Source organism: Chinchilla lanigera, unplaced genomic scaffold (genome assembly GCF_000276665.1).
Source record: "Chinchilla lanigera isolate Chin_1 unplaced genomic scaffold, ChiLan1.0 scaffold00086, whole genome shotgun sequence".
NCBI lineage: Eukaryota > Metazoa > Chordata > Mammalia > Rodentia > Chinchillidae > Chinchilla > Chinchilla lanigera.
This window is the reverse complement of record NW_004955487.1, coordinates 1877210-1904845: the sequence shown is the minus strand read 5'-3', so window position 1 is coordinate 1904845 and position 27636 is coordinate 1877210. Positions and strand designations below refer to the sequence as shown.

Below are 27636 nucleotides of genomic sequence, written 5' to 3'. Positions count from 1 at the left end.
TTTTTTTTTTTTTGGTTTTTCTCCGGTACCGGGAACCGAACTCACGACCTTGCGCTTGCCAGGCAGGCGCTTTTTGCCGCTGAGCTAAATCACCAGCCCCAATTTCAACTTTCTTGTTTAGTACTTTGGCTTAGTCTAAAAGGCCTTTTTTGCCCTCTTCTCTAGTTGCATAAAAATGAAGCCAACTTGACTTAGGTTAGAAAAAATATCAAGCTGATCCCTTGAAAACGTTTAACTAACATTATGCTAAAGGTTTTTTAAAAAGGGGCTCAGACTTAAATGACAAAAGACCGGGGCTGGGGATTTAGCTCAGCGGCAAAGTGCCTGCCTGGCAAGCGCAAGGTCGTGAGTTCCGTTCCCGGTACGGGAGAAAAACCAAAAAAAAAAAAAAAAATGACAAAAGACCTGTCCAGATGAAGTGTGAGGAAGGTAGTTAAAGTATAGCCATAGATCACAGCCAGGCCCTTGAACCAACTGGGGGAGCGATGTGATAAGAAAGCAGATTTTGATTTGCTGGCCGCCTGTGTAACGCAGTCCACGGAGAGCTCAGCAGGAGACTCATGTAAATGAGTGTTGACAACATTTAGTCACCAAAAACTCCGAAAGCAAGTTTAATTCGAAATGTGTCTTTCTTTATTTAGCCTTAGTGCATCTCATCAGAGTTAACAGGCTTGGATGTTAATTTAAACATTTCTGCCTCCTTTTTTTTTCCTCTCTCTCTTTTGATTTTTTGAGACAGCGTTTTGCTATGTAGTTCAGGCTGGCCTTGAACTCACTATGTAGCCCAGGCTGGCCTTGAATTTGCAGTGATCCTCCTGCCTCAGCCTCCCAAGTGCTGGAAGTGCACCTCTACTGCACTTGGCTTTCCCAGCAAAATCCTAGGCAAGCTGGAAGCCAGCAAAGGGAGCTGCTTTATCTTCTGAGCACCTGTTCTCACACCTGGCTAACTCCAGTGTGTGGGTGGAGAAAGCTTCCTCATACAAGAGAAAACATGCAATATTGAAGCTTGTGGGTCTGATTTGTTTCACTTAATATTAGGGTCTCAAGGTACAGCTATTTTCCTGCACTTGGCTCAAGTTTATTCTTCTTGATGGCAGAGTAGTATTCCATTGTGTATAAATACCACATTTTCTTTATCCATTGATCTGTTGATGGACATATAGGACATGTAGCAATTATAAGTTGTGCTGCTATAAACAAGAGTATGCATGGATCACTGTAATATGATGTCGTTAACTCTTTCAGGAAGGCACCGAGAAGGGGAACAGCTGGTTCCAATGGAATTTCTAGTTTTAGTTTTTTGAGGACTCTCCACACTGATTTCCATAGTGGTTGTACCACATTAGACTCCTACAAACAATGGAGAAGAGTTCCTTTTTCCCCACAGTCTCACCAACTGGACTTATCTGTCATCTTTTTCTTTCTTTCTTTCTTTCTTTCTTTCTTTCTTTCTTTCTTTCTTTCTTTCTTTCTTTTTTCTTTCTTTCTCTTCCTCTCTTTCTTTCTTTCTTTCTTTCTTTCTTTCTTTCTTTCTTCCTTTGTCTCTTTCCTTCTTTCAGAAAATAAAGCTTAGAGAGATTAAAAACAACCCAGGGTGTCAATCAGGCTTAACTAGAACTCACAGCTCCTGAGACTACAGTGTCTAGAAGCCTGCTTCACTGAGACTAGTCGAGATACTAATGCTCACTCCAATCTCCCAAATGACACGACAGTACTAATATATCCAGTTATGATTAGTTTCTGCTATTGCTCCGGAAAATAGTTTGGCTTGTTTAAGAACATGTCTCACATATATAAAGAAAACACAGTAGATACAGTGCACTCTATAAGTTACAGTATGTGTTGAGGGTCACTATTAGACACACGTGTAATAGGTAGACATGCGTGTATGGGTGATCAAAATATATGGTCAATGCATAAACATAAAAATTGTATTACAGTAAATGACACATTGCTGCAAATCCCCCCTCAGAATCCTCCCCCTCAGTTCCAACATACTCATCCCATCATCCTTGCTACTTGCTGCAGCAGCTCTTGAGTCCTCTTTCCTGAGGGTTTTTAGCAGGTGCAATCACAAATACAGTGAATGCTGGTGCTGAGTGCCACCCAGTGGAAAGGCAACTCATAAAAACATGATGCTTTGTCCTCATCCACCTTATCCACCAGGTCAACACTGTGTGGCTGACTCCTGGCTCTTCCCCAAAGTCACAGTGACCATGAAAGGGAAATATTTTGGATCCATTCAGGACATCAAGGCAGTCAGGACAGTATAGCTTAAGACCCTCAGGAAAGAGGACTCCAGAGCTGCTGCAGAAAGTGGGAAGAATGCATGTGTTCAGAGTGAGGGGTATTCGTGGCATTGTGTCTTTTACCATGATAAAGTTTTTAAAAATTTAAACATCTATTGTATTTTTATTATATTTCATATCTACACATCTAACAGCCAGGAATCTTCTTGGAAAAGCAAACAGCAAAAATACTGGCTACTAAGTCAAGAGCTGATTTGTTCCTTCTTTCTTACCAAGAGCACCTTGAGAGTTTGACATTATTAGCCTGAAGGCCAAAGTGGAAAGCAAGCTGCTGAGGTCTATAGTCCCTTTCTGGTCAAGTTCTTCTGTTTCCTTCCGGCTCTACTTATATGATTGTTTTGTGCTGTTGGTTAATTCACATTTTTTTTTTCCATGAAAAATGCATGGTTGGTTTTATCAGATCAGGAGTTGGCTGGCTTTGACAGTGGGCCAGCGGGGGCTGCCATCATGAAGGTTTGCCAGAACTCTTGTTTACAGATCACTGTCTGCTTTTAACTTCAACAGCAAAACTGAGGAGATGCCACAAAATCCCAGCAACCACACAGGCCTCAGAGATTTCAGTATCACCTCTGGCCTTGTGAGATGATTCTGTTGTTAGCAAGGTTGTACCTGACCAAGACTGTTCCCGGAACCCTGGGTCCAGCTTCCTTGGGTATTGGGGACACGTGGTGATTGCAAGGGGCACATGTGTGCATGCGCGTGTGCAGAGTAGGGACATCACATAGAGGGAGGACATAACTAAGCTCCTGGTGTACTATGACCCTGTGACCCTGTGTCCCGGTGGTACTGGTTCCCTTAGCCTAGCCTTCTGGGGTTCCAGCGAGTACAGCTCCTGTCCTGGATGCTAAGAAAAGATGCTAAGAGTCTGTCTGACCCAGACTTTGCTAGGGCCTCTCTTTGCTTCCCAATTTGCCTTAGCACAAGTCAGTTCTCTGTAGGTGATTTCCCAGGACAGCCCTGCTGGGAAGCCTGACAGCTTAGAACTGGTGGCCTGTGGAAGGCTTCTGAAAACGGCCCTTGACCCTGCGGCTTCTGGTGGCTTTTTGGTGGGCTGTTAGCTAGTGCCGTCTCCCTTCCCCAAGAGTTCAGTGCCTCCTGCACTTAAGGGAAAGTGACACAAATAGCCAGGCATGAAGGGAAGAACAGTTATTTCAATAAGTGCAATTTTTGAACAAGGGTATGTATAAACAAGAATCTCGTTTTTAAAAAACTTCCTAATTCCATGACAAGAGGCCCCTTGGTAACTTGGGATCCAGTTTAAAGGCCAAACTTGGCTGGTGCAAGATTAATTTTATTCAATACTTAGCTCATGGTGTAGGTTCTCATTTGAGAGGGGAGACAGCTTTAGGCAGGAGAGGGTCTGGTTAGAGTAATTCAGCTACCTTTCTTCCTGTCTTTCCCCTTTGCCCTTTATTTTGCAGTACTGGGAGCTGAACCCAGGGCCTTTGCATGGAATGACATCTCAGCCTTTTTTTTTTTCAGCTTTTTTTGAGATGGGAGTCTCACTATGTTGTCCAGGCTGGGCTCCAACTTACGATCTTCCTGCCTCAGCCTCCCAGGACCTTTCCATGGTTTAACATTTTACAGTAGCATCCTGTGTGCTGAGCACCAGGCCAGGTAATAAGGAAGGAAGAGGACACAGAGCCCAGCCTGGAGGTGCACACAGCTTTGCAGAGTGAAAGGACTCAGGGCTGAGCCCAGAGTGTGCAGGGGAAGCCAGGAATCCAGGGGAGCCAGGGGCACCAGACCTGCAGTTGTGAGACCTGCTGCGTCTACCTTTGTCACTTGGACGTGGTCCTCACCGTTGGGCCCCTCATCCTCCCGGGTCTGATTGGCCCATTTCTCTCTTTACCCTAGAGGTGCTCTTCGATCCCTGCCGGACCTGGTGCCCGGCATCCACCTGCCAGGCTGTGTGCCAGCTCCAGGACCTGGGGCTGCAGACGCCGCAGCTGGTGCAATGCAAGTCGTGCCACATGGAATTCTGCTCAGCCTGCAAAGCTCGCTGGCATCCCGGCCAAGGCTGCCCTGAGACCACGCCCATCACTTTCCTCCCAGGGGAGACCAGGTACCCTCTAGGGTGGGTTGGAACTGGGAGAGCGAGGGGCTTTGCTTCCCTCCCAGAAGTGCCTCAGAGAGCATGAGGCTGCAGACTCACCAGCCTCGGCACCCACTCTGCCTCTTGAGGCCTGAAGCTGTTTGATGGTTTATCTCCTTTAATTTTTTTAGATAATTATAAGTGCACAGCTTTAACATCACCTCCCAGAGACCACTCCATTGAAAGCAATCAATCACCAGCGTGCTGTCCTATTTTAATTCGTTTTATTTTTTGAGGCATGGTCTTTCTATGTAGCCCAGACTGGCCTCTAACTCAAGGTAGTCCTCCTGGCTCAGCCTCCTAGGTGCTGGGATAAGAGGTGTGCGCCACCACACCCAGCTACTTAATCCTTTTTCATTCTATCAGCATTTACTTCTTCCACATTTTTTATTAATACATACTGGTTATGCTAAGGAATGGGTTTCATTTCTGGCAGATTCATACATGCATATTCTCTAAGTTTCACAGGTTTGGGGCGATTTCAGTGTGTAAGCATTTTGATCACATTTTGATCACGCCCCGCGTTATACTTGGACTTACCCCCCCACCCCACACTCCATGGTTCATTTACCAGCACTGTGTAAGACCATGCACTTAGCAAGATGCCTGAGAACTGCACTCCACTCTACCTGCCCAGAACAAGTGAATGTTTAAACTTAGTAAAGTGTTACAGTGACAGACACACTGCCACAAATCCCCCTCAGAATTCTCTCCCTCACTTTGAACACACTCATCCCATCATCCTTGCCACTTTCTGCAGCAGCTCTGGAGTCCTCTTTCCTGAGGGGCTTTTTGAGCTCTGATCAAAGATACAGTGAGTGCTGCTGCTGGCCCTCATCCACCTGACTTACCGGATCTGGCACCCTGCAAATCGCTATGCAGGGCTTGAGTCCCATGACTCTTTCTCTAAGGCTGCTTGGGTTGAAAGTAATCTGAGCAGTGTGCACACAGGAAGAGCCCTGGGCCAGGCGCTGTGGAAACCAGAAGCATCACCAAATGCAAGTCTGCAGCGGCCTCGGGCCCAGGAGGTTGTGTCGCCTGAAATCCCGAGTCTGGAGGAAGAGGCGGGAAACCCTGCTGTGTTTTTGGCCTCAGCCAGCCCCACAGCAGATGGCCCGGCTCCCTGCCCAGGTGGACTTCACAGCCTTGTTCTGGGCACTTTAAAATTTAGTCGAGCGGACAGTAAGAAAATAGTAACATCCAGGTCTTTCTCCCAGGCAAATGTGCGGTGTCTCTTGGTTTGGCTCCGCTGTGTGGCTGCCCACAGTCCCTCCTTCTCCTGCTTCCCGATACCGTGGTCCCCGGGCCCCCGTGCCCAGGATGAGGTTCCCCTGCTGTGTACCAGGCAAGGACCCTGCCGCTCTGCCGCACACCCATTGTCACGTGCACTTTGCACACTCACTCCTGGGCCAGCCGCATCCTTCCTCTTCTCTTCACCCGTCCTGGAGATTCCTGGCCACCTGCTCGCTAGGCAGGCTCATGTCCCCGCTGTCCTGATTCCAGCTCCCAGGACAGGCTGGGTGACCCACCCTCTGTGTTCCCTTTGGAGACTGTCCCTTTCACTGTGACCCTGGGCACAGTGTGAATTCCTGCCTCAGCCTCCCTGAGTGCTAGGATTACAGGCAAGCAACACCATACCATGCCTGTTTAGTTTTTTTGTTTTGTTTTTTTGAGACAGTATCTTACTATGTAGTTCAGGCTAGATTAGAACTCATTCTATAGCCCAGACTGGCCTTGAACTCATGGCAGTCCTCCTGCTTCAGCCTCCTGAGTGCTGGGTTTTCAAGTATGCACTATCACGTCTTGCCTTTTTGTTTATTTTTCAGTTGAAATGTTCCCTTTTCCCTTCTATGTGTCACTTGATAGGCACTAGAATCTCCATTTCGTTTTTCTTTTTTCTCTTTCCCATATGGGGTATTCAACCCAAGGACTTTGCATAGAGCTCCATCCCAAGGCCTTTTAAAATTTTGAGATGGGGTCTTGCTAAGTTGATACGTTGCCCAGGCTTGGCTTCAACTTTCACTTCTCCTGCCTCAGCCTCCCACCATGGCGATATTACGGGCGGGCACCGCCACACTGGCTGGCCCCTCGTCCGTTAGCTTTGTTTATTTCATTTGACAAGAGAAGGTCTCAGCCCCTGCAGGTGGGCAGTGCTCCCAGCAGGGCGCAGACCCCGGGCACAGAGTCTCACGCAGTTTCTCCCACAGCTCCGGGTTCAAGCTTGACGAGGACACCGTGCCCATCAAGCGCTGCCCCAAGTGCAAAGTGTACATCGAGCGGGACGAGGGGTGCGCACAGATGATGTGCAAGAATTGCAAGCACGCCTTCTGCTGGTACTGCCTGGAGTCCCTGGACGTGAGTTGGCCATGGGCTGGGTGTGTGTGCGCCACGGGCCAGAGTCGGGGAGCACAAGAGCCCACTGTATCCTAAAGCACATGGTGGTCACTCCCGGCATCCAGGGCAGGAGCTCCAGGAGGTGCTTTTCTGTGTTGATGAAGATGTTACTTCTCTGGGTGGGGGCACTCAGAATCTTGACTCCTATCTAAGAGGAACCTGAACTAGTCAGTGTGGGTGCTGTGAGAGAGACAGAGTGGCCTAAAGGAGAGATGTTTCTTTCTTAAAGCTGGGGTGCTGTGAGATCGACGCCAGCCTGAGTTATGTAGGGAGACCCTGTCTTCACAAGCAAACAAAAGACTGTGGTCCCTGCAGAGCTGGTTCCCAACGTGATCTCCGTCCTGGGGGTTAGACAGCCGCCTTCTCCCAGTGGCCTCACATGGCAGAGAGAGGCAGAGCTCTGGTCTTCTCCGTAGGACACTGACCCCATCCTTCAATGCCACTCTCAAGACCCCATCCAACCAGCCCCAAAGACCCAGCCTCCTGACAAGGACATGCTGGAGCTCAGGGCTTCCATATAAGAATTTTGGTGGAAGAGGCTCAAATACTCCATCTATAACTGAGACCCTCAGAGGCATAGCAAGGGTAAATGGAGGCAGACATGTCAGAGCACAGGCACGGGCACTTTCTGTTCTTCCTTGACACCCACGGCATCTGCACGGCAGGAAATGAGTGTGTCCTTTGCTGTCCAGGGAGAGGGACGTTCTGGCCTCTGTGGCCGCCTCCCCACCCCCATGGCCTCTCACACACCCTCTGCCTGCTGTGCAGCAGGGTCTGGCCAGGCGTGGAGAGAGGAACAAGCAGTGTTACTCATGGTTCCTTCTGACCCTGACACCTGCTGCACCTCACACACCCAGCCCCAGGCTTTTCTGGGGTTCCCAGGCCTGCTGCAAGAGGTGCCTTTCAACTTCCGGCTTCCTCCTTGGCTTTGGTAGGGGGTTGGCTTCCTGCCACAGTGATGGCGCAGTGGTTTGAGTTGTAGCAGAGTCCACCTGTACATACATTCTAAAGCTATACTTCAATAACAGATCTGATTATCTAAGTGGGGATCAGTTGGTGCAAAGTGAAATGTCCTAGAAAACATGTGTTTGTGTCTGCTTTGTACAGCAGAAATGACTGCCTTCAGTTCATTCAGCAATAGCATGAAGCCAGGAGGTCTCGTTCCAACAGAGCAGGGTCTGAATCTGTGTTTTACAGCCTTGGGAGTTCGTCTGCCTCAAGTCTTCTTTCGTGCCTTGACTGTCTAACAGAACAGTTGCTGGGTGACTGTCAGAACTGTTCCCTTAGCTCACTTAGCTCAGGGTGTCGGGAAGGTACAGAGAAATGGTCGCACCCTCGCACTGGAGCTTAGGGTACTGCACAGTGTGGAACAACCTTAGAAAGTTTGCTTCTCCTTCTCAGAACAGCCGGGGGCATGGATGGTCAGGAAGCAAACGAGTATCTTGATGAGACAGAATATGAAACACGGAAGTAGATCTTGATATTACAAAAATTAGTTAGCTCTCTATTGCCTTTGGAGTTGTTCTTTCAAAAGCCTATGGTTCTATTATTAACTTTAAATGACTCCATTTACCTGGCACCCGATACAGCTGAACAGATCCGGAAGAAATACTTTCATTCTGTTTTGAAGGCTTTCGCTTCCTTTGCCTGGTCAAGTTGAATGAATCTGTTGCCAAATTCCTTTTGCTGAGCTGAGGTCAAAACTCCAAGGCTGTTGTCTGACGCCGTGCAGTGGCGAGGGCTGGCTTGGGCGGACAGTTAAAGAACTGAAAAGCCTACAAAGTCCTTTGTGCATGTTTTTGCCATATTCCAGGTGTTTTGGAAACTGTTCACTGAATGATGCTATAGTCTCTATGTTCGGCCTGCACTTCACTGCGTGGTGTACCTTCTCTAAAGTGGGAGGCAGTGAAATACCTGATTTCTTACTTGCTACCAGATGCCGTTTGAGGACCCTGTAGGGCAGTATTAGAAATGGGTGGAGAAAGTGCTTGATGTCTGGCTTTATCTTAATTTCTGCTGCTCCTTCCGGGGAAAGGAAGCAAGGAAGAAGGAAGCCTGGGTCTTGCTCCTTTGAGTGGCCCTGGAAGCAGCCGCTCCCTGCCCTCTCTGGTCCTAAAATCCACTTCTACCCTGACCCAGGAGACCCACCCAGTACTTTCCTCCATTAGACTTTCCTCGCAGCCAGGAGCTTCCTGTTTTGCTTTGGAATGAAGAACTGCTGAAAAATGACCCTGTTTTTGCATGGATCAGCTTTGGAAGGAGAGGGACGTTAGTATATGGGCAGCTTATCAAGGACATTCCCAGCGATTTCACCCGGACTCAGAGCTGCAGGGCTGGATGCTGGCCAGGAGCGTGTTTCGGGGGAGGAGCTAGAAGGGCATTTCCGGAGGAGCATTTCCACCAGTGCACGGTTCTGTGCATACACAGCATGCGGCAGTTATAAGTCACTCTGCACTGCTTCTGCCTCTTACTGTTGTCTCCAGGGTCCCATTATTAGGTCCAGAAATGGTAGAAACGGAAGCAAATCTAGGGGAACTACAGGCATAGCTCAGGCTCTCTACTGGGACTCCTACTCCAGCCAGAAGGGAGTTGTAGGGACGACAAACAGCAGGTCTGGTCAGAGGCTGCCCGAACAAAGGAGAAGGAGTAGCTAATATGTGTGGAAGAGGTTTTCCCATGCTAGGTTCCATGGTGCCAGTGTGTAATCCCAGTAGTCTGAGAGGCTGAGGCGGGAGGATCACAAGTTAGAGCTCGGCTTGGGCAACTTAGTCACTCTAGCAAGACCCTGTCCCAAAAAAATGAAGAAGGGCTGGGGATATAGTTCAGTGTGAAGGCCCTGGGTTCAATCTCCAGTATCAGAAAAAAGAAAAGAAAAAGAGAAAAAAGAAAGAAACTGTTTCTCCCGAAGTTCCCATCCAGATTGTCCATGTAAATAAAAGGTTCAGACTTTCAGAGCTCCCCGGGCCCGGACCATCAGCACCTGAGTTGAGCTGCAGGCAGCTCAGAGGTCTCTGCCCACAGGGTGTGGCAGCTTCGCCAAGGTCGCACCTGCCTGGACTCAGCAGGACCTGTTTGGAGCCTTTGAGTTTTTAACTCTGGAGCTGTGCATGGCCTGTGGGTCTCCACCTGTGTCCCTCTTTGATTCTGCTGTGAATGCCCCAAACAAGCATTGTGTCACTGGGCCCCTTCCTGGCATTCCATCCTCTGCCCCCTTGGGTGATGCCAAGGCCTCAGCACTCCTCTTCCTCCTCCCCTGCCCATCTTCTGGTGCATCCTGGCAGCTCCTGACCATCCACGTTTGCTGATCACAGGAGATGGTCTTTCCTCACTGGTTAACAGAAAGACAGTAGACGACAAGTGCTTATTGAGGTCAGCTTCTGCTCTGCACGCCTTTGTTCAGGTCTTGCGGCATTTCCTTAAGCTGGGATTTTTTCCTTTTGTACATGGAGACTGAGCCCAGGTCCTTCGCACTGAGCTGTATCTCTAGCTTTCTTTTGTTTCTTTTATTTTTTACTTGTTTTTTGTATCAGGAATTGAACTCAGGACCTTGTGCTTGCTAGGCAGGCGCTGTGCCACTAAGCTATATCCCCAGTCCCTATTTTTTACTTTTAGACAACATCTCCCTAAGTCACAAAGTTGTTCAGGCTGGGCTGGAACTTGTGATCCTCCTGCCTAACCTCCAAGAGTGCTGGCACTACTGGTGAGCACCACCACACTCAGCTGTTGAGATTCTCATTATCATTTTCTGGGGGGAAATTGAGGGGTTTATCAGTATTTCTTCAAAGTGCCTGACTGGTGAGCAAGAGACCCAGTGTCCAGTCTCTGGCCTTTCACACCTAGGGTGGGTGCTCAAAGCCAGAGTTGGACCAAAGGCATTAAACCTTGGAGAACTGGCCTGCTCAAGGGTTTATTTTTAGGGCTGGGGAGATAGCTCAGTGGCACAGTACCTTCCTGGCAAGCACAAGATCCTGAGTTCGATTCCCAGTAACAAATAAAAGGGTTTATTTTTGCACAAGGAGGTGGTTGTAGCTTTCTGTAGCTTGTGCCATTGTTTGTGTCTCCCCGGAGTTTAATGAAACTTTCATGAACAACAGCCAAGAGAAGTGGCTCCTACCACAAAAATCCTGCCAGATTCCTAGTAGTTCCTGGAATCCTTCCACCCAAGGGCCTCATCATAAATGGAACATCACAGTTAGACTCATGCATGTTCTGAGGTGCTGGGGGAGTCCCTTGGTAAAGGGGTAAGAAAACACACCTACTGTGTTTGTGTATGTGTGTGTGTATTCCTGAGATTTGAACCCAGTGCCTTTACACTGAGCTCTATACCTAGCTCTTTATATATATATATATATATACATTTTGTTTGTTTGTTTTGTTTTGTTTTAGACAGGCTCTTGCTAAGTCTTAAAGTTGCTTTGGCTGGGCTTGAACTTGAGATCCTCTTGCCTCAGCTTCCCAGAGTACTGGGATGACAGGTGTGCACCTAGCCCCAGACCTGTCTAGAAAACCCATCTTGAACAGCTCTCCTTGTTCTCTGGAGACCATGCTGAGCATGCAGATCTGCAGATCTTGTTGGGCATGGTGATGCATGCCTGTCATCCCAGGGCTCAGGAGACTGAGGCAGGAGAATCTCTACAAGTTCCAGGCCAGTCTGGACTACATAAGCAAGTGCAAGGCCAGCCTGAACTATATAGCCAGACCCTGTCTCAAAGAAGAGTAGATGTATAGACCTTGAGGTGGAAGAGCCAGTCCTCCCTGGCTGGAAGCCCTGTAGCACGCTGCAACCCAACATCTCTAGGAAGAAGAAGTGGCTGCTTTGGATGGGTATGAAGCCCACACAAAGCTCATAGATGCAAGTGCCAGCATGGGTGTGCCTTGTGTGTGCCTGGTGTGTGTCATTTTTAGAAGACACATTGATCCAAGATCTGCTGTACAAAGAAACCAACTCTTGGGGTGGTGTCATACTGGATCAGGGTCGCTTGGGGCTGCTGATGACCTGAGGCCAAGTGACAGATGGTTCACCAGAAGAGGAGAGAAGGCCCTGAGACCAGCAGCTGCCACAGAGCTGGACAGGATGGAGAGGGACACGAGGGTGTCTGTGGCCTTGTTAGCGGCCACTCATGTCCACTTGCTTTCTGCTAACCAAATGCAAGGGTTAGGGTTAGGGTTAGGGCTAGGGTTAGGGCTAGGTTTACGGTTAGCATTTGTCAAGTTGCATTTGCCATCCAGGTTACAGCCTCACCTGGATGCATCTGCCAGGACTGCAGCGAAGGTCTTGGTGGGCCAGTCCCTGGGCTGTGATGGCCAGTGCAGCTCATCGCACCAGCTATTGAAGCCTTTTAAAGCAGGTGGTGCTGCCTGGCTTGGCTTCTTTGAGAAAGCAGTTACAGAGTCTTTGTCAGAGCCATTGTGCTAGACATTCGGGGAAGCAGTGTGGATGTTTGACGTAGGAAAGCCACCTGAGTTGGTCTTGGTGCAGCCAGTGTTAAGGTTTGGATGGAATGAAGATGTATTTGAAGCTCAGGGTGGACGGAAGTGGCCTGAAATGACTTTATCAAAGACAGCAGTCTGGCGAGAGAGGCTGAAAGTTCATCAGTCCTGCCTTTCCCTGGTGCTGCTCAGGGACGAAAGGTGAAAGAGGGTGGCATCTGCCGGCATTTCCGTTGTCCAGTGAGGGCCCTGCCATCGCACCTTAAACGCAAGGGTGGTGCTGAGGAGCTTTGCATGCTGAGCCTGCATTGAAAAGTGTCCTTAGCCACAGGGTCTGGGGTGGATTGTCCTGGAGACACAGTTGGACGGAGCCCCCGGATGGGACCCAGAAGGAGGACATGGCTCAGTCTGGGCATTGGTGCGGTCACGGGGACATGACGGTCCCTGGGCTGATCAGAATGCAAAGCTCGTAGCAGTCCTAGCGTTGGAGGGAGCACTCTGCCGGGAAGAAGCCAGTACTGGCAGGGACCAGGGTGAAGCCCATGGTGCAGTCCCAGGTGACCCTGTAGGGATGGAGCTTGGTTAGGAGACACAACCATGCCCGGGAGGAGCTCTGGGACAAGGCACAAACCTGGCCCTTCAGTCGGCAGCAGAGATTTGCTGTTTCCTGCAAGCCCTGAACAGAACCCCGGTGCCAGGGTCATGCTTTGTACCAGCGTGGTACAAAGGAAGTCCAACCCCAAACTCCTTTTGGTGCACCAGGTTGGCCTGGCTCTCTGTGCTGCTCCCAGGAGGTGACAGCTGCCCTCGGTGACAGCAACCAGGTGTGCAGTACCTACAGAGGAAGGAAGTACAGCTTAGGCCCCAGACACCAGGGAGCCGAGCAGAGACGCGATGCTTACCACTGCCCTTTACTGGCTTCACAGGACGACTTCCTCCTGATCCACTATGACAAGGGACCCTGCCGCAATAAGCTGGGCCACTCCCGGGCTTCTGTGATCTGGCACCGGACACAGGTAAGAGGTTGCGCACCTGGCACTTTGATCTCAGGAGAGGGTGTGTGTGTGCACGCATAGGTGCAAGTGCCAGCATGGGTGTGCCTTGTGTGTGCCTGGTGTGTGTCATTTTTAGAAGACACATTGATCCAAGATCTGCTGTACAAAGAGACCAAGCTGGAGATGTGGCTCCTGCTGGCTTCCTCCTGGGCCAAGGTCACATCAGATGAAATACTTGTGTGTTACTCGTGACCTCGGCTGTGTGTCTTTTATCTGTGGGTACCACCGAATGCTGAGCTTCCTAGATGAGCAGGTTGATACCAGGAAAAGATAATGGGAAAACAGTGATGGCTTGATTTGTCAGCCAAGAGTGAGTGAGTTGCTTGAGACGGGGTATCTATCTCAGTAAAGCTGTGATACGTAAAAATCCAGATATCCTTGTGGGGGTCTGTTATGCAGTTAATACTCTGTTGCTGGCACTGGCTGCACTAGGAGAGTGGAGTCAGCCTCTCCCAGTGGACTCTCGTGACTTCGACCCCATGTTCTCCCCAGTCTAGGCTCTGAGCAGGTATGTGGTGCTTTGGGAAGCCCAAGGCATGGTGCCCGGGGTTCATGTGGCCAAGTCCTCACGTTCATCATCACCAAGCTGTAGGGCAAGCAGCCTGTGGCAGAAGCCCTGCACAGGGCCCTGTTCAAGCCCCCGGAGAACCCTGGGTTTGCTGGTCATGTCTTTCCTTTTTGCCCTTTGCCCTCTCCAGACTAAAGCTCGTGTGCTCTCCCTGCCTCTCTCCTTGGCCCCTGCTGTCGCTGCTGCCTGGTCCTTGTCACCATTTGTTCTTCTGTGTGTCCTGTCTGTGTCCTGCTCTGCACATGTTGTGATGCAGATTTCAATGAGATCAAGGTATTCCGTTCCTTCATCGCAGCTTTGCTTTTCCCAAGCCCTCAAATGAGGTTTGGAGATGAACTCTCCAATTCATTCAGAGCATGGCTAGTCTCTGCAGCTGGTCCATCCCATGAGTAGTGCGTGGACATTTTTTACAAGGGAGGTGCTGAGTAGGCTGGAGACTTGCAATGGCTCACAAAGCATTTGTTCTGGTTTTTTTTCCCAGAGTACAGCTTAAGAAATCAGGGCAATGGGTTTACTTCTGCAGAGCTCAGGGTTTGCCAAGACAGATGTCACTGTGTGTTGAGCGGTGACTCTCAGGAGCCTGAACTGCCACCCAGCCCTCCAGCTCCTACCATACAGGACTCAGCACCTGATACTCACAGCATGCTTGCCGACTGGGGTTTTTTTTGGTGGGGGCGGTACCAGGAATCGAACTCATGACCTTGCATTTGCTAGGCAGGTGCTGTGACGCTGCGCTATATCCCCGGCTCTCACTGATTGGTTTTGCTTTGTGATATTTGCCTCTGTCTCATTTCCTGTCAGCTGCTTCTTCTGGCAGTATCTGCCTCTGCTTACCACCATTGGGTCATAGCTTGGTCACCCAACTTATCAAATAGCATGCAAAATAAGAAACGAGAAAGAATGAGAAACCAAGGTAGCATCTCAAGGGCAAGAATGGGAGCCTGGGGTCAAGGGCTTGGGCATGGATTTAATTGCAGAGGGTGTGTGGCTTCTTTGAGATGCACCTTCTTACTGTGTGTTTTTATGGGTTCAGAGATAGTGATTCTGCAGAGCACAATCACATTTGCCCTGTGTGATTCACTAGGTGAACATTTCCAGCTGGGTAGCAGCAGGGGCTTCTTAGCATCAGCACCATGTAACTTATCAATGCAAGGTGACACCATTTATTAAACATGGTCTTCATAAGTGTGCATGCTTTTCATGTGCGCATGTGTGCGTATGTGCGTGCGCATGGGGATGGGGAGAAATTGAAGTCAAGGTAACCTTTCTTTCACACATTTGGGATGCTTTAGCACATGGTAGCCTTTTTAGAACCAATGACAGCCCTCAAAAATCTTTAGCCTCGTTTATTTTACAATTGGGAAAAGAGGCCCAAGGAGAAGTGGAGTTGAAATGAGAATGGCATGCCCAGTTTGTCCATATGTACTTACCACTCTGAGCACTAGGTGGTGGTCTAGCCTTGCGTTCCGGTCTCAGCTCTGCACTCTTCCACCTGGGAAGGATGTAGCTGTTAGGCAAGGCCACACAAAAAGCAAACTCCGCGCTCCTTTGGACATGTCTGCATTTGGAGCCCATTTCCTTTCAGCATTTATATATACCTAGGGATTCTTTGTGGTATATTAATAATCTCCTCATCTCTACAATCTCACCCATCTCCCACTGGGAACTGTTCTTTCCTCTAGTACATGTCACCGCTGTCACTTGGAATCCCTTTGCACCTGGAACCCTAGAGCAGTGTCAGTAAGACATACATTTGTTGGCTGATTAAATCCTGGTCTTTCTCTACAGATGGGGTCTTCCTTAAGACCAAGAGTTCAGGTGCCCTTGTATTTGCTGCACCTACTACATTGTCTGGCTCAGACTGGCTGTTGGGTGGGAGGGGCTTATTGCTTAAGTGGTTACATAGATGGATGGAGGGAGGAAAAAAAGGGCAAGGGAGGGTACAGGAAATGAAGGAGGTGAAAAGTGAAATGAAGGAAATATGGGTGATGGATGGATAGTTGGTTGAATGGGTAAATGATTGGATGGATGGATGGATGGATGGATGGGTAGATAGGTATATAGACAGATGAATCTATACATGGTTGAATAGATGGGTAGATGGGTGGATACATGGATGGATGGATGGGTAGATAGGTATATAGATAGATGAATCTATACATGGTTGAATAGATGGATGGATACATGGATGGATGGATGGATGGATAGGTATATAGGTAGATGAATCTATGGGTAGATGGTGGGTTGAATAGATGGGTAGATAGATGGATACTTGAGTGGATGGATGGATGAATGGGTGAATAGATGGATGGATGGATGGATGGATGGGTAGATGAATCCCTAAGTGGATAGGTGCATGGACGGGTGCTTCCATAAATGGATAGATGAATGGTGGTGGATGGTTAGATGGTCAAATGCCTGGTTGAATGGATGCATGGATGGATGGGTGATGGGTGGTTGTGTGGTTTATATTTTAGCTATGGAACCTGCAAGCCATCCTTCCTTACTTCCTCTCTTTGTCTTCTTTCTTCCAGGTCGTGGGCATATTTGCTGGATTTGGGCTCCTGCTTCTGGTGGCTTCTCCTTTTCTGCTCCTGGCCACCCCATTTGTACTCTGCTGCAAATGCAAGTGCAGTAAAGGTGACGATGACCCACTACCCACCTAGAGGAAGGGATGATACTGGAAGGAGACCTCTGTTTCCAGAGAGTGTGGCACCCCCTCCCCACCCTTACTGTCCCCCTCTCACTAAACATTTTTCTTGCCTTATGTGCCCCATTGAGCTTCACAGTGTCAGGCTGGATGCCATGATTTCAGGGACCGATGTCAGAACATTTGCCAAGGCCCCAGGTGAGGTCACCTAGGCATGGGGAAGGCAAGGCAGGTGTGGTGGGGCATGTCCCACAGCATCCGCCTCTATAGATCTGACCAGTGGTGTGGGAAGAAGCACACAAGACGGTTTTCTCCCTGAGGCATAGACTAGGAGTGTCTGGGGGGAATGGAGGAGCCCTTAACCTTGACCGAGCATCGTCCATCATCTCCTCTTGACTTCAGGATGGCACCATGCAGTGTGGAGAAGAAGTCTTTTAAGGATCACAGCTCTCTTCAGGCGGAATCCCAGTATTCCACCTTGTTTAGCACTCTGTTTATGACAACTGTTTTTATTACTAATGGCATTTAGTAAAATCCTTTTTAGAAGGCTTTTTTTGTTTTCCAATTGAGTAGGGAAAATCAACAAGGTGCATATAAACCATCCTATGCCTTTCTTGAAATGTGCATTTTAAGAAGTTACAGTTAAATGACTTTTCTGGCTTGACCACTTTTCAGACTAGAAAGCCTTATGCACTCTGAGTTTTTCTTGAAACTTGCTGTAATAACTTTCTGAATGCTGTGAGCTGTGTACTGTGATATACACAGTTCCTATATTTGTCACAAATTTTCTGAAAATATTGACATGTTTAAAGGAACATCTGAGCTAGATTTGCCTTTTATTTCTTCTTTGGTGATTCCACTCACAGGGTTCATCCCACTTCACCCAAGTAGCAGCAAATAATTTGTATTCATGTTTTCAAGCCAGATGTTTTAGTTGGAAGCAGTTCTGTTCAGAGTCACCAGGGTTTAGCCTCTTGCCCCAGTTTTCAACTAGTAAGAAGAAAATTCCATCCTCCGTCCTCAGACACAGGGCCTTCTGCCAGAGCCTGGGGGAATTTGGGACACCAAGCAGGAGTTTTCTGGATCTCCACCTTCTTTAAACGCTTTACATAATTTTGAAAAATCGTGCATCTCATGGCTTCAAGTCCTGTAGTTGGCCAGTTTGCCCTTGCTGGGAAAAAGAAGAAAACCATCCATTTCCTTCAGTTATTTTGATGTGGAAATTTTATCACTTTGTCCTTCATGGGGCGGGTGGTGTGTGACTGTTTCCATGGCAATAATGCACAGATCAATAACAACACACGCATTACTCCATCAATTGACTTTAAAAAGTGGAGAAAGTATTTTCTCATGGAGAATTGACTTCCAAAGCCAAATGTGCTTGTTGTGAGCAAAAGGCAAACGCTGCAGATTTATTACAGTGCATTTTCTTAAGACTTGTTGAGTGATCTACGAGGAAGTAAAACAAAAAATTCTTTTATCTCCCTCATTGGCTCATTACAAGCACATTTTTAAAACATGGTTGTCTGGAGTGTCCTGGACTACACGTGCACGAATTCATCTCAGGTCCTCTTCATTTCTGTCTAGAGATTTCTTCTTTATTTCTTGACAGTGAACAGCTGAGAAAAACCAGAATCAACTTTTGTCTTCACCACTAGTCCTGATTTTCTTCATGAAAGTAAAGCCATTTAGAAGATCAGCCCGTGTCAAAATTATGTCCGGAGAGTTCTCCTTACGATTGCAGTGTAAAAGCTCAGTAATTAAATAAGAACATGGCTATGGCCATCTTCTGGGGGAAGCCTGGTCTTGGGCTTTGGTGTAGTAGGAAGTGTTCGAATGGGTGACCAGCTTCACGCTCTGCTCAGTGGCTGAACACCTCAGCCTGCAGTTTGTAGATACAGCTGTCTGGGCGCCACCCTTTAAAAGTGCCCATCACAGGTGACAGGCCTGTGGCTGTGTGTCCAGTGGCCCACAGGGCAGCATGATACCCACTTCCTCTCATCCAGTGCCTGAACTCATACAGTACCCCTTGTCCTTGGGCTGGGAGGGAGAGCTGTGGAGGATTTCATTTCCAGGACAGCAGCTCAGGTTCCCATGCTCCTAGAGGGCCGTCGCCCGAGGAGTCTCTGGCCTGATCGTGCATATCTGTAGCCCCAGCCCTCCTTGTGCCTTCACCTGCTGTGTTTTGCAAACACATGTTTCAATCCAGGCAGGGACTATAGCAGTTCTGGGGACAGCCAGAGGCAGTCCAGTGGGTACCTGCCAGCTCAGCTTTTGTGCCAAGTACACCTCGGTCTTCTCAGTGTGATTCAGTAATAAAATTAAAACTGCCCCTTCCCTCTACAAATACCAGGTTCACACTGACATGCACACGCTTCCACTCCCCTGCTCGGCCTCCTTGGGAGACGAGTGCCGTGTCCATTTGTTATGGGGATGCAGTCTTAACCATGCTTGCTGTAAGATGCAAATGGAAGATGGGAAAGGGAGCTTTGGTCTTGCTGTCACTCCCCAGTAAAACCCAGAGAGTTCTGCTTTTAGTTCATGGACTTGTCCCTGTCTTTCACCGTGGTTTCTCCCAGGTGAAAAGTGACATTCATTTTTTTGAGATGCTTTACACTTTAATGTCCAGAATCATTTGACACCCGTTCATTTAGAGACAGTTAATGGCAGGGGACTGGGAAAGAACCTTAGACAGCCATGGGTGCTTCAGGGCTGACCTGTTGGGCGTCTGTAGAGGACATGGTTGACTTATCAGTTTTCTGAGGCCCCCTGGCAACTGACCCTGTTACCAGGTTTTAGTGGATCCTGTGATCCAGCAATCTGAGCCTTGCACCTCACCCAGGGCCACCACCTCCAAAGACAGTCATTGTGGATACTAGCGGGCCAGGTCTGACTTAGCATCTCAGCTAAACATCACATGAATTACTGTGCACATCAGCAATTCCTCCTGAGCTCTCAGGAATGGCTCAGGCCAAGGAACTGTCATCTGCCACCTCTGCATCTTTGCAGAATATTATTCCATAAAACTGACTTGGGCTGGCCTTGGTGATGCATTCCAGCACTCGCGAGGCTGAGGCAGGAGGATCGCCATGAGTTTGAGGCCAGCCTGGGCTACACAGTAAGTTGAAGGCCAGCCTGAACTACATAGCAAGATCTTGTCTCAAAAAAACTGTACAAACAAAACAAATAGCCACAAAAAAGCCTGAATTGGGACCCAGGCCAGTAATTCCAGGTGAGGACACAGTGTCCATTGTGGGTGGAGTTTGCTAGAGACAAAAATGGCATCAAGATGAATTTTATCTTTTTGACTTCCTTTATGAAAGGAAAAAGTTATTTAGCAAATCAGGAGAGAAAATTTTTCCTGTGGTAGTCTTTCAAAATGAGGGGATTGGAGAGAACCAGGGTGGGCTTGGGGTCTATTTCTCAGATCACCACTTAGGAGTCAACTCACCTGTGTATATACCTATGTCAGTCACAGACCATCACGGGAAAATATTCTGCATGTATACAGCTTCATGAAGGTCTCTTAAAAAATACCAAAGCCTATTCCCTTTCTTATGATTAACCTAAGCCCTTATGAAAATAAATAAAATGGAGAGATCTGATGGATTATCATCAAAAGCCCCTGATTCAGCAGAGTGGCCTGCACTGAAATGTAATTGCTAGTGCATCACAGGTAAGGAGCATGCTGTTTTATATTTAAGCCCTGTGGTCTCCGTCACCGCCCTCTAATTTGTGTAATCTCGTCTTCCACGATTTTAGGAGCCTTCTGTTAGGGTAGCTGCGTGCCTGATCTTTGTTTTTCTTCTTTGCCCACTTGGCTATGGGTGTATTTTAATCTTGTATAAAAATATGCATGAGGGAGTCATGCACATGTCTGCATTATGTATTTGACGAGTGGTGGTCGAACAAAAACGAAACGAATTCGGTTTTGTGTCCTTTGCAGCGTCAGTCCGTTTTGTGCCACCGACACTGTGATGTACAAAAGCTCTGTTGGAATGCCTTTTTCCTGTTGCGTTTTGTACTTTGGAATCCCCACGGAAACATCTGATTTGTAATTTCAATACATATTTTAAATGTATTGTATCCTACGTAGTTCGTTCCCTTTTCAAAGGGATTTCTTTTTAAAGATATTTTGGCTGGAATACAGGTGACTTTTGCAAATCCTTCTCGGCTGCTCTTTTGTGAAAGTTGGATGCATGTGGGTTGGAGATGGGGAGGAGATAGAGGGCAGGGAGTGCCCCTGTGCTGCTGGGAACACCAAGTTTATATGTGGAGTTTTTTCGCTCTCGGGGGGAGTCTCACCTATTGGATGCACAAATGGTTTGGATCCTTGGGTAAGTGAGCGCATCCAGCCATACCTGGGCTGTTTCCTGTGGGGCCTGACCAGGGGTCAGCTCTGGGGAGCACCTTGCATGGTGTTTTTTTCTCCATCCATGAAGACAACTACCAGACCAACCTGCCACCTTTGCCGAGCAGCATCCTCCAGGCCAGCATCTTTTCCTGCTGGAAAACAAAAAGTAGAATAAATATGGACACTTCCAATTCACTGAGAAATGTGATCCCTCTCAGATTCCGTACTCCACAGATGTCCAAGCCCTTTGTTTAATATTGTGCTACTGGTACACACAATCTGCACACATCCCTCCCTACATTTTCAACCATCTGTAGATTACACATAAAACCTAATACAATGTAAATGCTATGGGGATAGTTGTAGGTATTTTCTTGCTGTTCTTTACCCCTTTTGGGGGACAAATAATTGCTAACTATTATTTGGGGAATAATCACAAGAAAGAAATTTCCATGTTCAGTACAAAAGCAACTTGAATTCTTTTTCTGGATATTTTCATTCTGTAGTTGGTTGGCTCTGCTTGATGCAGATCCAAAGATAGACAGAGCCTGCCTGCTCCCATAGTGACCCCAAGATGAGAGCATTTTACCTTGATTTTCATCTGCCTCATCTACAGTTCACACAGGAATGTGTAACTCATTCATTAACGTGAAACTGAAGGCCAGGATAGGCAACTGTTTACTCCCTCAGTGGGGAAGATTACCGAGCACTATTACCAGGCCCAAGAAGGAGGAAGAGAGGGAGGAAGGAAGACAGGATTTAGTAAGTTCCCCAAAGACACCACATAGCACAGTAGTGAGGGCTTGACAGTAGTGCTCAGCTAAGCCTCCCTGAAGGAAGGTGTCAGAGAGGCTGGGCTGGGGCAGCCTTGCCTGGACTTAGAGGGATGGGCCACGTCATAAGCATCTTCTTAGTGAATAATAGGCTATGAGGTATTATTGAGAAACACAATGAGTGCTAATTTTTAAAAACATTGCAATAAGAGACACATTGCTGTGGATCCCGCTCAGAATATTCTCTCTTGCTTTATACACACTTATCCCATGGTTCTTGCGACTTTCTGCAGCAGCTCTGGAGTCCTCTTTCCTGAGGGTCTTTAGCTGTGCTGTCCTGGCTGCTTCGATGTCCTGGATGGATTCACAGTGTTTCTCTTTCATGGTCATTTTGACTTTGAGGAAAGCCAGGAGTGGTAAGTTGCCAGATCTGGTGAACAAGGTGGGTGAGGATATAGCACCATGTTTTTTTATTTGACAGAAATTGCTATCAGCATTTATTCAGTGAGGGGTATTCAAAAAATACAGTGACTGTTTAAGTAAAATAGTTTATTATAGTAAAAGACATATTGTTCTTAATCCCCTCAGAATACTTCTCTTTGCTTGGAACACACTTAACCCATCATTTTTCATAGTGTGTGTTTTACTCTTAATGATTTGTTTTTTAAAAAATTTAAACATCCCAGGTATCATTCAGTCATCCCTTGTAAAAATGAGCCAGAATGGAATTGAAAACCATAGACATGAATGATGGACAAAACCCACTGAGCCTACTGTGGAGGACATAGAATTTAGCGTAAGGTCAAGTATGACGCAGAAATGATTGGATGCCCCTGGCTCTGCAACAAGAAGATACACAGGGCTTCTATCCCCCAGGCTGACAGAGCTCAAGGTGTAGGCGGGATTTGTGGTGTAGACAGTCCCACTGCAGGATGAGAGTACACGGAGGGAGGGCCCTTGGGTTAGTGAGTGGAAAGCACACTTGGAGGAGCGAGGTCTGGGAAGGCTGCCTGTGCCAAGTAAACGGGTGTTGAGGGATTGATACTGGCATATAGGATCTTTTGACCTGCAGATGGTAGAAACAAGACCAGGCCAAATATTACCAAGACACACACTTCCATACAGGCCAAGCTTGCTTTGGGAGAATGCAGCTGAACGGAATCATCAGTTGGCTGAAAGAGGCACCAAGCTGCTCATGGAATAAAGAGCACAGTAGGTTTTTGTTGTTTTGCTGGGGTAGGTTGAAGTCTAGTAATCACCTGCCAAGGGCACAGTTCCAAAAGATGTCTCTTCTTGTGATGGACTTGGCCCACTCAGTGGTCACACGCCAGGAGGTGACTAAAGAAAAGGCTGGAAAAAGGAGGATTCACCCACTTGACAGCCTACTTTCTTGACTAGATCTGAAGCATCAAGTAACCAAAGCAGGGAAAAGGAAGGAGGGCCTGCCTTTCAGTCCACTTCCTGGGGCTGGGTTCACCTTCTGAGTTAAACATTAGCCCAGGACCAGGATGCCCTGAGCCAAACACAACAGAAAAGGTAACCAGGAAACTTAGATAGTACATAAGAAGTCCTCAGGCATACATCCAGTGTTCCTCTGCAGCCTTTGGCTGACCCAACCCTAATTACCATGTCATTGACTATGCAGATTTGACCCCTCCTTGGACTTTGGGCACCATGACAGTTCCTCAAAAGGCCATAAAATGTTACAAACTCCACTAACCTATAGAGGGGCTGAGTTAAGCTTCTCATAGGCAGGAGACCACCCTTCAATCCTACTCCAAACCCTAAGGTACAAAACCCTCAACTCTAAGCCCCCCTTGGTGTTTGGAAACAGTTGCTCCTATCACTGGCTGCTCCCACCCTATGGAGTGGATCTTGTTTTCTCTTTAAGATAATTCACTGATCTTGCTGCTACTCTGGGGTATTCTGCTTGATTCTTTGTTTAGGACATCTGGAACCTGGAGGAGATCCCCAATCTGGTAACAGTCTCAGTCAACTTGTGCTCGAAGCTGCTGAGTTTTTGTGTAGCTGTTGTCATTATCATTGTCCTATACCAAGCATCCCGGTCCTGTGGACCTTGACCCTATGGTAGGGCCCCAGGACTTCTAGTGCTGGAGATCCATTGGCTTCTGAAAAGCTGCAAGGCTAGGGGAGAGAAAAAGGAGAAGAAAGTGCGTACTACTACAGTGGGCAGTAGCCCTTGTTACCCCATGGTAGTCTGGGACCCAATCTATCTAAATGATCAGCGTGTCTACATGCAGAGCTCAATAGTCAGCTTCAAGGGTTAGGACAGCAGAGGACACGGACACAATGTGAAGACAGGCGTGCTGCTTACCCCACTTTAGTCCCCCACCAGCTCTCACTAAGCTCACAAGGGGCTGATACTTGCAGCATGAATGGCCTTCAGGTCCCCCAGAAGTGACCCACTAATGGTTATTATAACCCACCCATCAGACTGTCGTTGCTAGTGAGAAACACTAGTCACCAGCTGTGCAACCTCCAAACTAAGTGATTTCTATGCTAATATCAAGCAGGGCTGGAGGGCTTATTTGGGATTTTTCTTGGAAACAGTTGCTCCTGTCTCATGCACACCCAGTTTCTTTGGCTTTATCAGGGTCTCGTGATGGGTCTCTTGGAATAAGTCAGGCTTCCTCAGGAAAAATTTATTCTGTCCAGGGGTGTGTCTTGATATCCTCACCTCTCTCTCTCACTGTGGTATTCTCTAAGAGAATTCTCAAAATGAGCAGCAGATGGGTGACCAAACCATACAGTGAATGTTTACATTCAAAAAAGTATTACAGTAAAACACACATTACTGTCAGTTGTCCTCAAAATACTCCCTCCTCACCTTTGAGCACACTGATCCCATCATTTTTGCCACTTTCTGTAGCAGTTCCTGGAGTCTTCTTTCCTGAGTGTCTTTACCGGTATGGTTGCTCCCCAGTGCCATCCAATGGAAAAGCAGGCTCATAAAAGCAAGCTGTGTTCTTACTCACTGGATCTCGCACCCTGCAACTTCCAGCTCTTCCCCAAAGTTGAAATGACCATGAAAAGGAAATGTTTCGAATTGATGTAGGACATTGGGGTTGCCACAACAGCACAACTAAGGACACTGGTACTTCTTGTGGAGAATGGGGGCAAGAGATTAGTAACACGGATATGAAGAGGTGGCATCTTCAGAATAATTGCAAGGTGGCTGGATACAGTCTGCCCTCAGTCAATGTTTATGGCTTGAGTGAACAAAAAAATAATCATCCATATGGTGGAAGCTCAGGGATGGGCTGAAATTGGCAGGATATAAATTCTTGGTCAATCTTAAAAGTAATAGATGAGAGATGACTGATTAGGAAGGGAACCTCAGACAAATCTGTTTGCTGATTCAAGCCAGCACAAAAGATCCTGAATTCTGCCTCCCCGAGTTCCTCAAAGGATGGTGTCTTACTTTCTCATTGCTGAGACAAGATACCTGACACCCAAAGTTAAAGGGGGAAAGGTTTATTTAGTTCACAGTTTGTAGAGGTTTCCATAGTCAGCTGGCTCTAACACAAGGTGGCACATGGCAGAGGGACATGCTCATGGCAGTGGAAGACAGCAAAAGCAGCAAGGGAGAGGGAGAAGCCTCTTCCTGTCCCTTATATTGTATCCAGTCTACCAGGATTAGGGCGGTGCCGATCCAATCAGTGGACTGACCCAGTGATCACCCACCCTTAATCCCAGCACCTTTAACCGCAGCATTGCACTATGAATCAGTCACACATTCCAGATTCAGCAGCCTCCAAAGCACTCTGACTGCAGGAAGTTCTGAGGGGACATCTAGATACAACCAAAACAGATGGAAAGAACAAAGACACAACTGTACTCACTGTTTAGGGGAAAACTTTTTGGGGACCAGAAAATGAGGTCCCAGCAAGAGTGGAGTCTGTTTTTCTTTTTGCACAACTTCTAACACATTGCTGAGCACAAGAAATGTTAAATAGTAATTTAATGCTGTTATTAATGACGAAGGATCAATCAGCATGTTAATGAAACTCGCAGATGATACGAAGCTGGGATTTATTACAATACCAATTAGGAGAGACAGACCATGAAGACGGACAAAGAAGAGGGAAAGTTACAACAAAGCAAGTTTCTATTCTGCAAAATACAGTCAAAGGCACCTGCCAGTAAAATGCCCACTGGAACTCCCCGGAGGCCCGGTGACACAGGCTGAGAGGGAAAACCAGTCCCAAGGCAACAGATTTTGGAAATGCCAAGCAGCAATATGTGACAATCTACTTGGTGTTCCTGTTGGAAATGCATTCAATCTGGGCATGGTGGCACACAATGGTCATCCCAGCACTCTGGAGGCTGATGCAGGAGGATCACTGCAGAGTTTGAGGCCAACCTGAACTACATAGTGAGTTCAAGGCCAGCCTGAACTACATGGCGAGGCCTTGTTTTCAAAATAGATAAAGAAAAATTTTAAAAATATGTTCCACACTAAATTACCTCTATGTGGTTGTGTTTTGGAAGCCAGATGTGGGTTAGAGTTCTCTGGCTAGCCTGGGCTCCATCCAGTTCCAGATCTTGGAGTGCTTCTGGACTCTGCCCACTCATCTTCCTGCTTCCTCTCTCCTTGGCGTTCCATGCAAAGGAGATGCTTCTGCTACAAACCAGCCTGCATCCTCCATCCCCTGGGTGATGGCACTGAATCTACACCATGACCTGCGAGACCTTCAGTCACCTGATGTCACCTGCATTTCTGGGTCTTCTCCCCATGAGACACACATCTTCTCCCCAAGAGAACACCCTAGATTCCATCCCAAATTCCAGAACCACTGCTGCCTTCATCAGGACTCTTAGGGTAAGGCACAATGTGTCCCCCAGGGGGGACACCAGCAAGGTGGAGAGGACAAGCTGGTGGTCACATCTCCGCAGCACACCCTGAAGCCGACCTGCCATTCAGCCCACTGTCCTATGGCCCTGTCTCACCTTTCGTTTGGGAGCAGATCCCGGGGACCCCTTAGCTGCTTTGTGATGCCACTGCCGCGGCAGCCCTGTCGGGCTGAGCTGGGGTGGCCTTGGCCTGAGACTTGGGCCTTGGTGGAATTCTTTTTTCTTTTTGGAATGGAGGATTGAACTCAGGGCCTTCACACTGAGCTAGATCCCCTGCCCTTTTAAATTTTGAGACAGGAGTTTGCTAAATTGCACAAGCTGGGTTTAAATTTGCAATCTTCTTGCCTCTGCCTCTCTGAGTGCTGGGATGACAGGTGAATGCCACCAAGCCCGGGTCTCAGGAGTATCTCTCAAGTCAGTAATCTTCAGTTGGGGCGGGAAAGGAGCAGGTTCCCTGTGTTTTTATTGTTATTTTTAAGCGAGGATTAAGAGAAGCAAAACAATGCCCGGTATGTTCCCCGCTTCTCTAACAGCAGAGAGTCTTTCTTTGTTCTTGTTTCATTTTGCTTCTGTTTGTTTCTCACTGTGTGTGTGCAAGGGTCTAACGTGCTTCCTGAGTGTGCAAACTGGAGCAACTCCGCAGGGACACCTGCGGTGCTCTTTGTGAGAAAGAACAAGGCCCATGCACAGGGCCACGCGAGGGTGCCGAATACTGCTGGTGTCTTGCAGTGGAGTTCACTGACAGCTAAATCCCAGCACTATGGGAGGCTAGGCAGGAGAATCTCAAATTCAAGCCCAGCTTGGGCAACTTAGTGATTTAACAAGATCTTGTTTCAAAAAAAAAAACCAACAAAGAAACAATAAAAAGGGTTGGAGGTATAGCTCAGTGTGGAGGCCCTAGGTTCCATCCCAAATACCCTCTCCCACTACACACACACACACACACACACACAAAACCGAAACATTTTTGCAGGGTTTGTGTTTAGCATATTTGGTAGAAGTGCTGCGAACAGGCTGCACATAACGGCTTGGCAAGGACAGTGATTTCCTAAAGACAGTGGGGGCAGGGAGGAGAGAGGGGGAAGGGTATTGACATGGGGCGGGGCACAGAGAACTTCTCACCTTTCTCTGGA

The 27636-nt window shown here is 47.8% G+C and overlaps 1 protein-coding gene across 7 annotated transcripts in view; it reads left to right on the top strand.

Annotated features, from left to right (window-relative positions):
* The window catches only part of Rnf144a (ring finger protein 144A), a 101381-nt gene extending 80714 nt beyond the window's left edge, over positions 1–20667 (top strand). For all 7 annotated transcript variants that reach the window (XM_013504375.1, XM_005404353.2, XM_005404351.2 and 4 more), the window contains 4 exons: positions 4167–4374; positions 6612–6759; positions 13155–13244; positions 16386–20667. In XM_013504375.1, coding sequence (XP_013359829.1) covers positions 4167–4374; positions 6612–6759; positions 13155–13244; positions 16386–16517 — 578 coding nt within the window. In that variant the 3' untranslated portion in view covers positions 16518–20667. The remainder of the gene's footprint in view (positions 1–4166; positions 4375–6611; positions 6760–13154; positions 13245–16385) is intronic.
* Positions 20668–27636: the final 6969 nt, after the last annotated feature.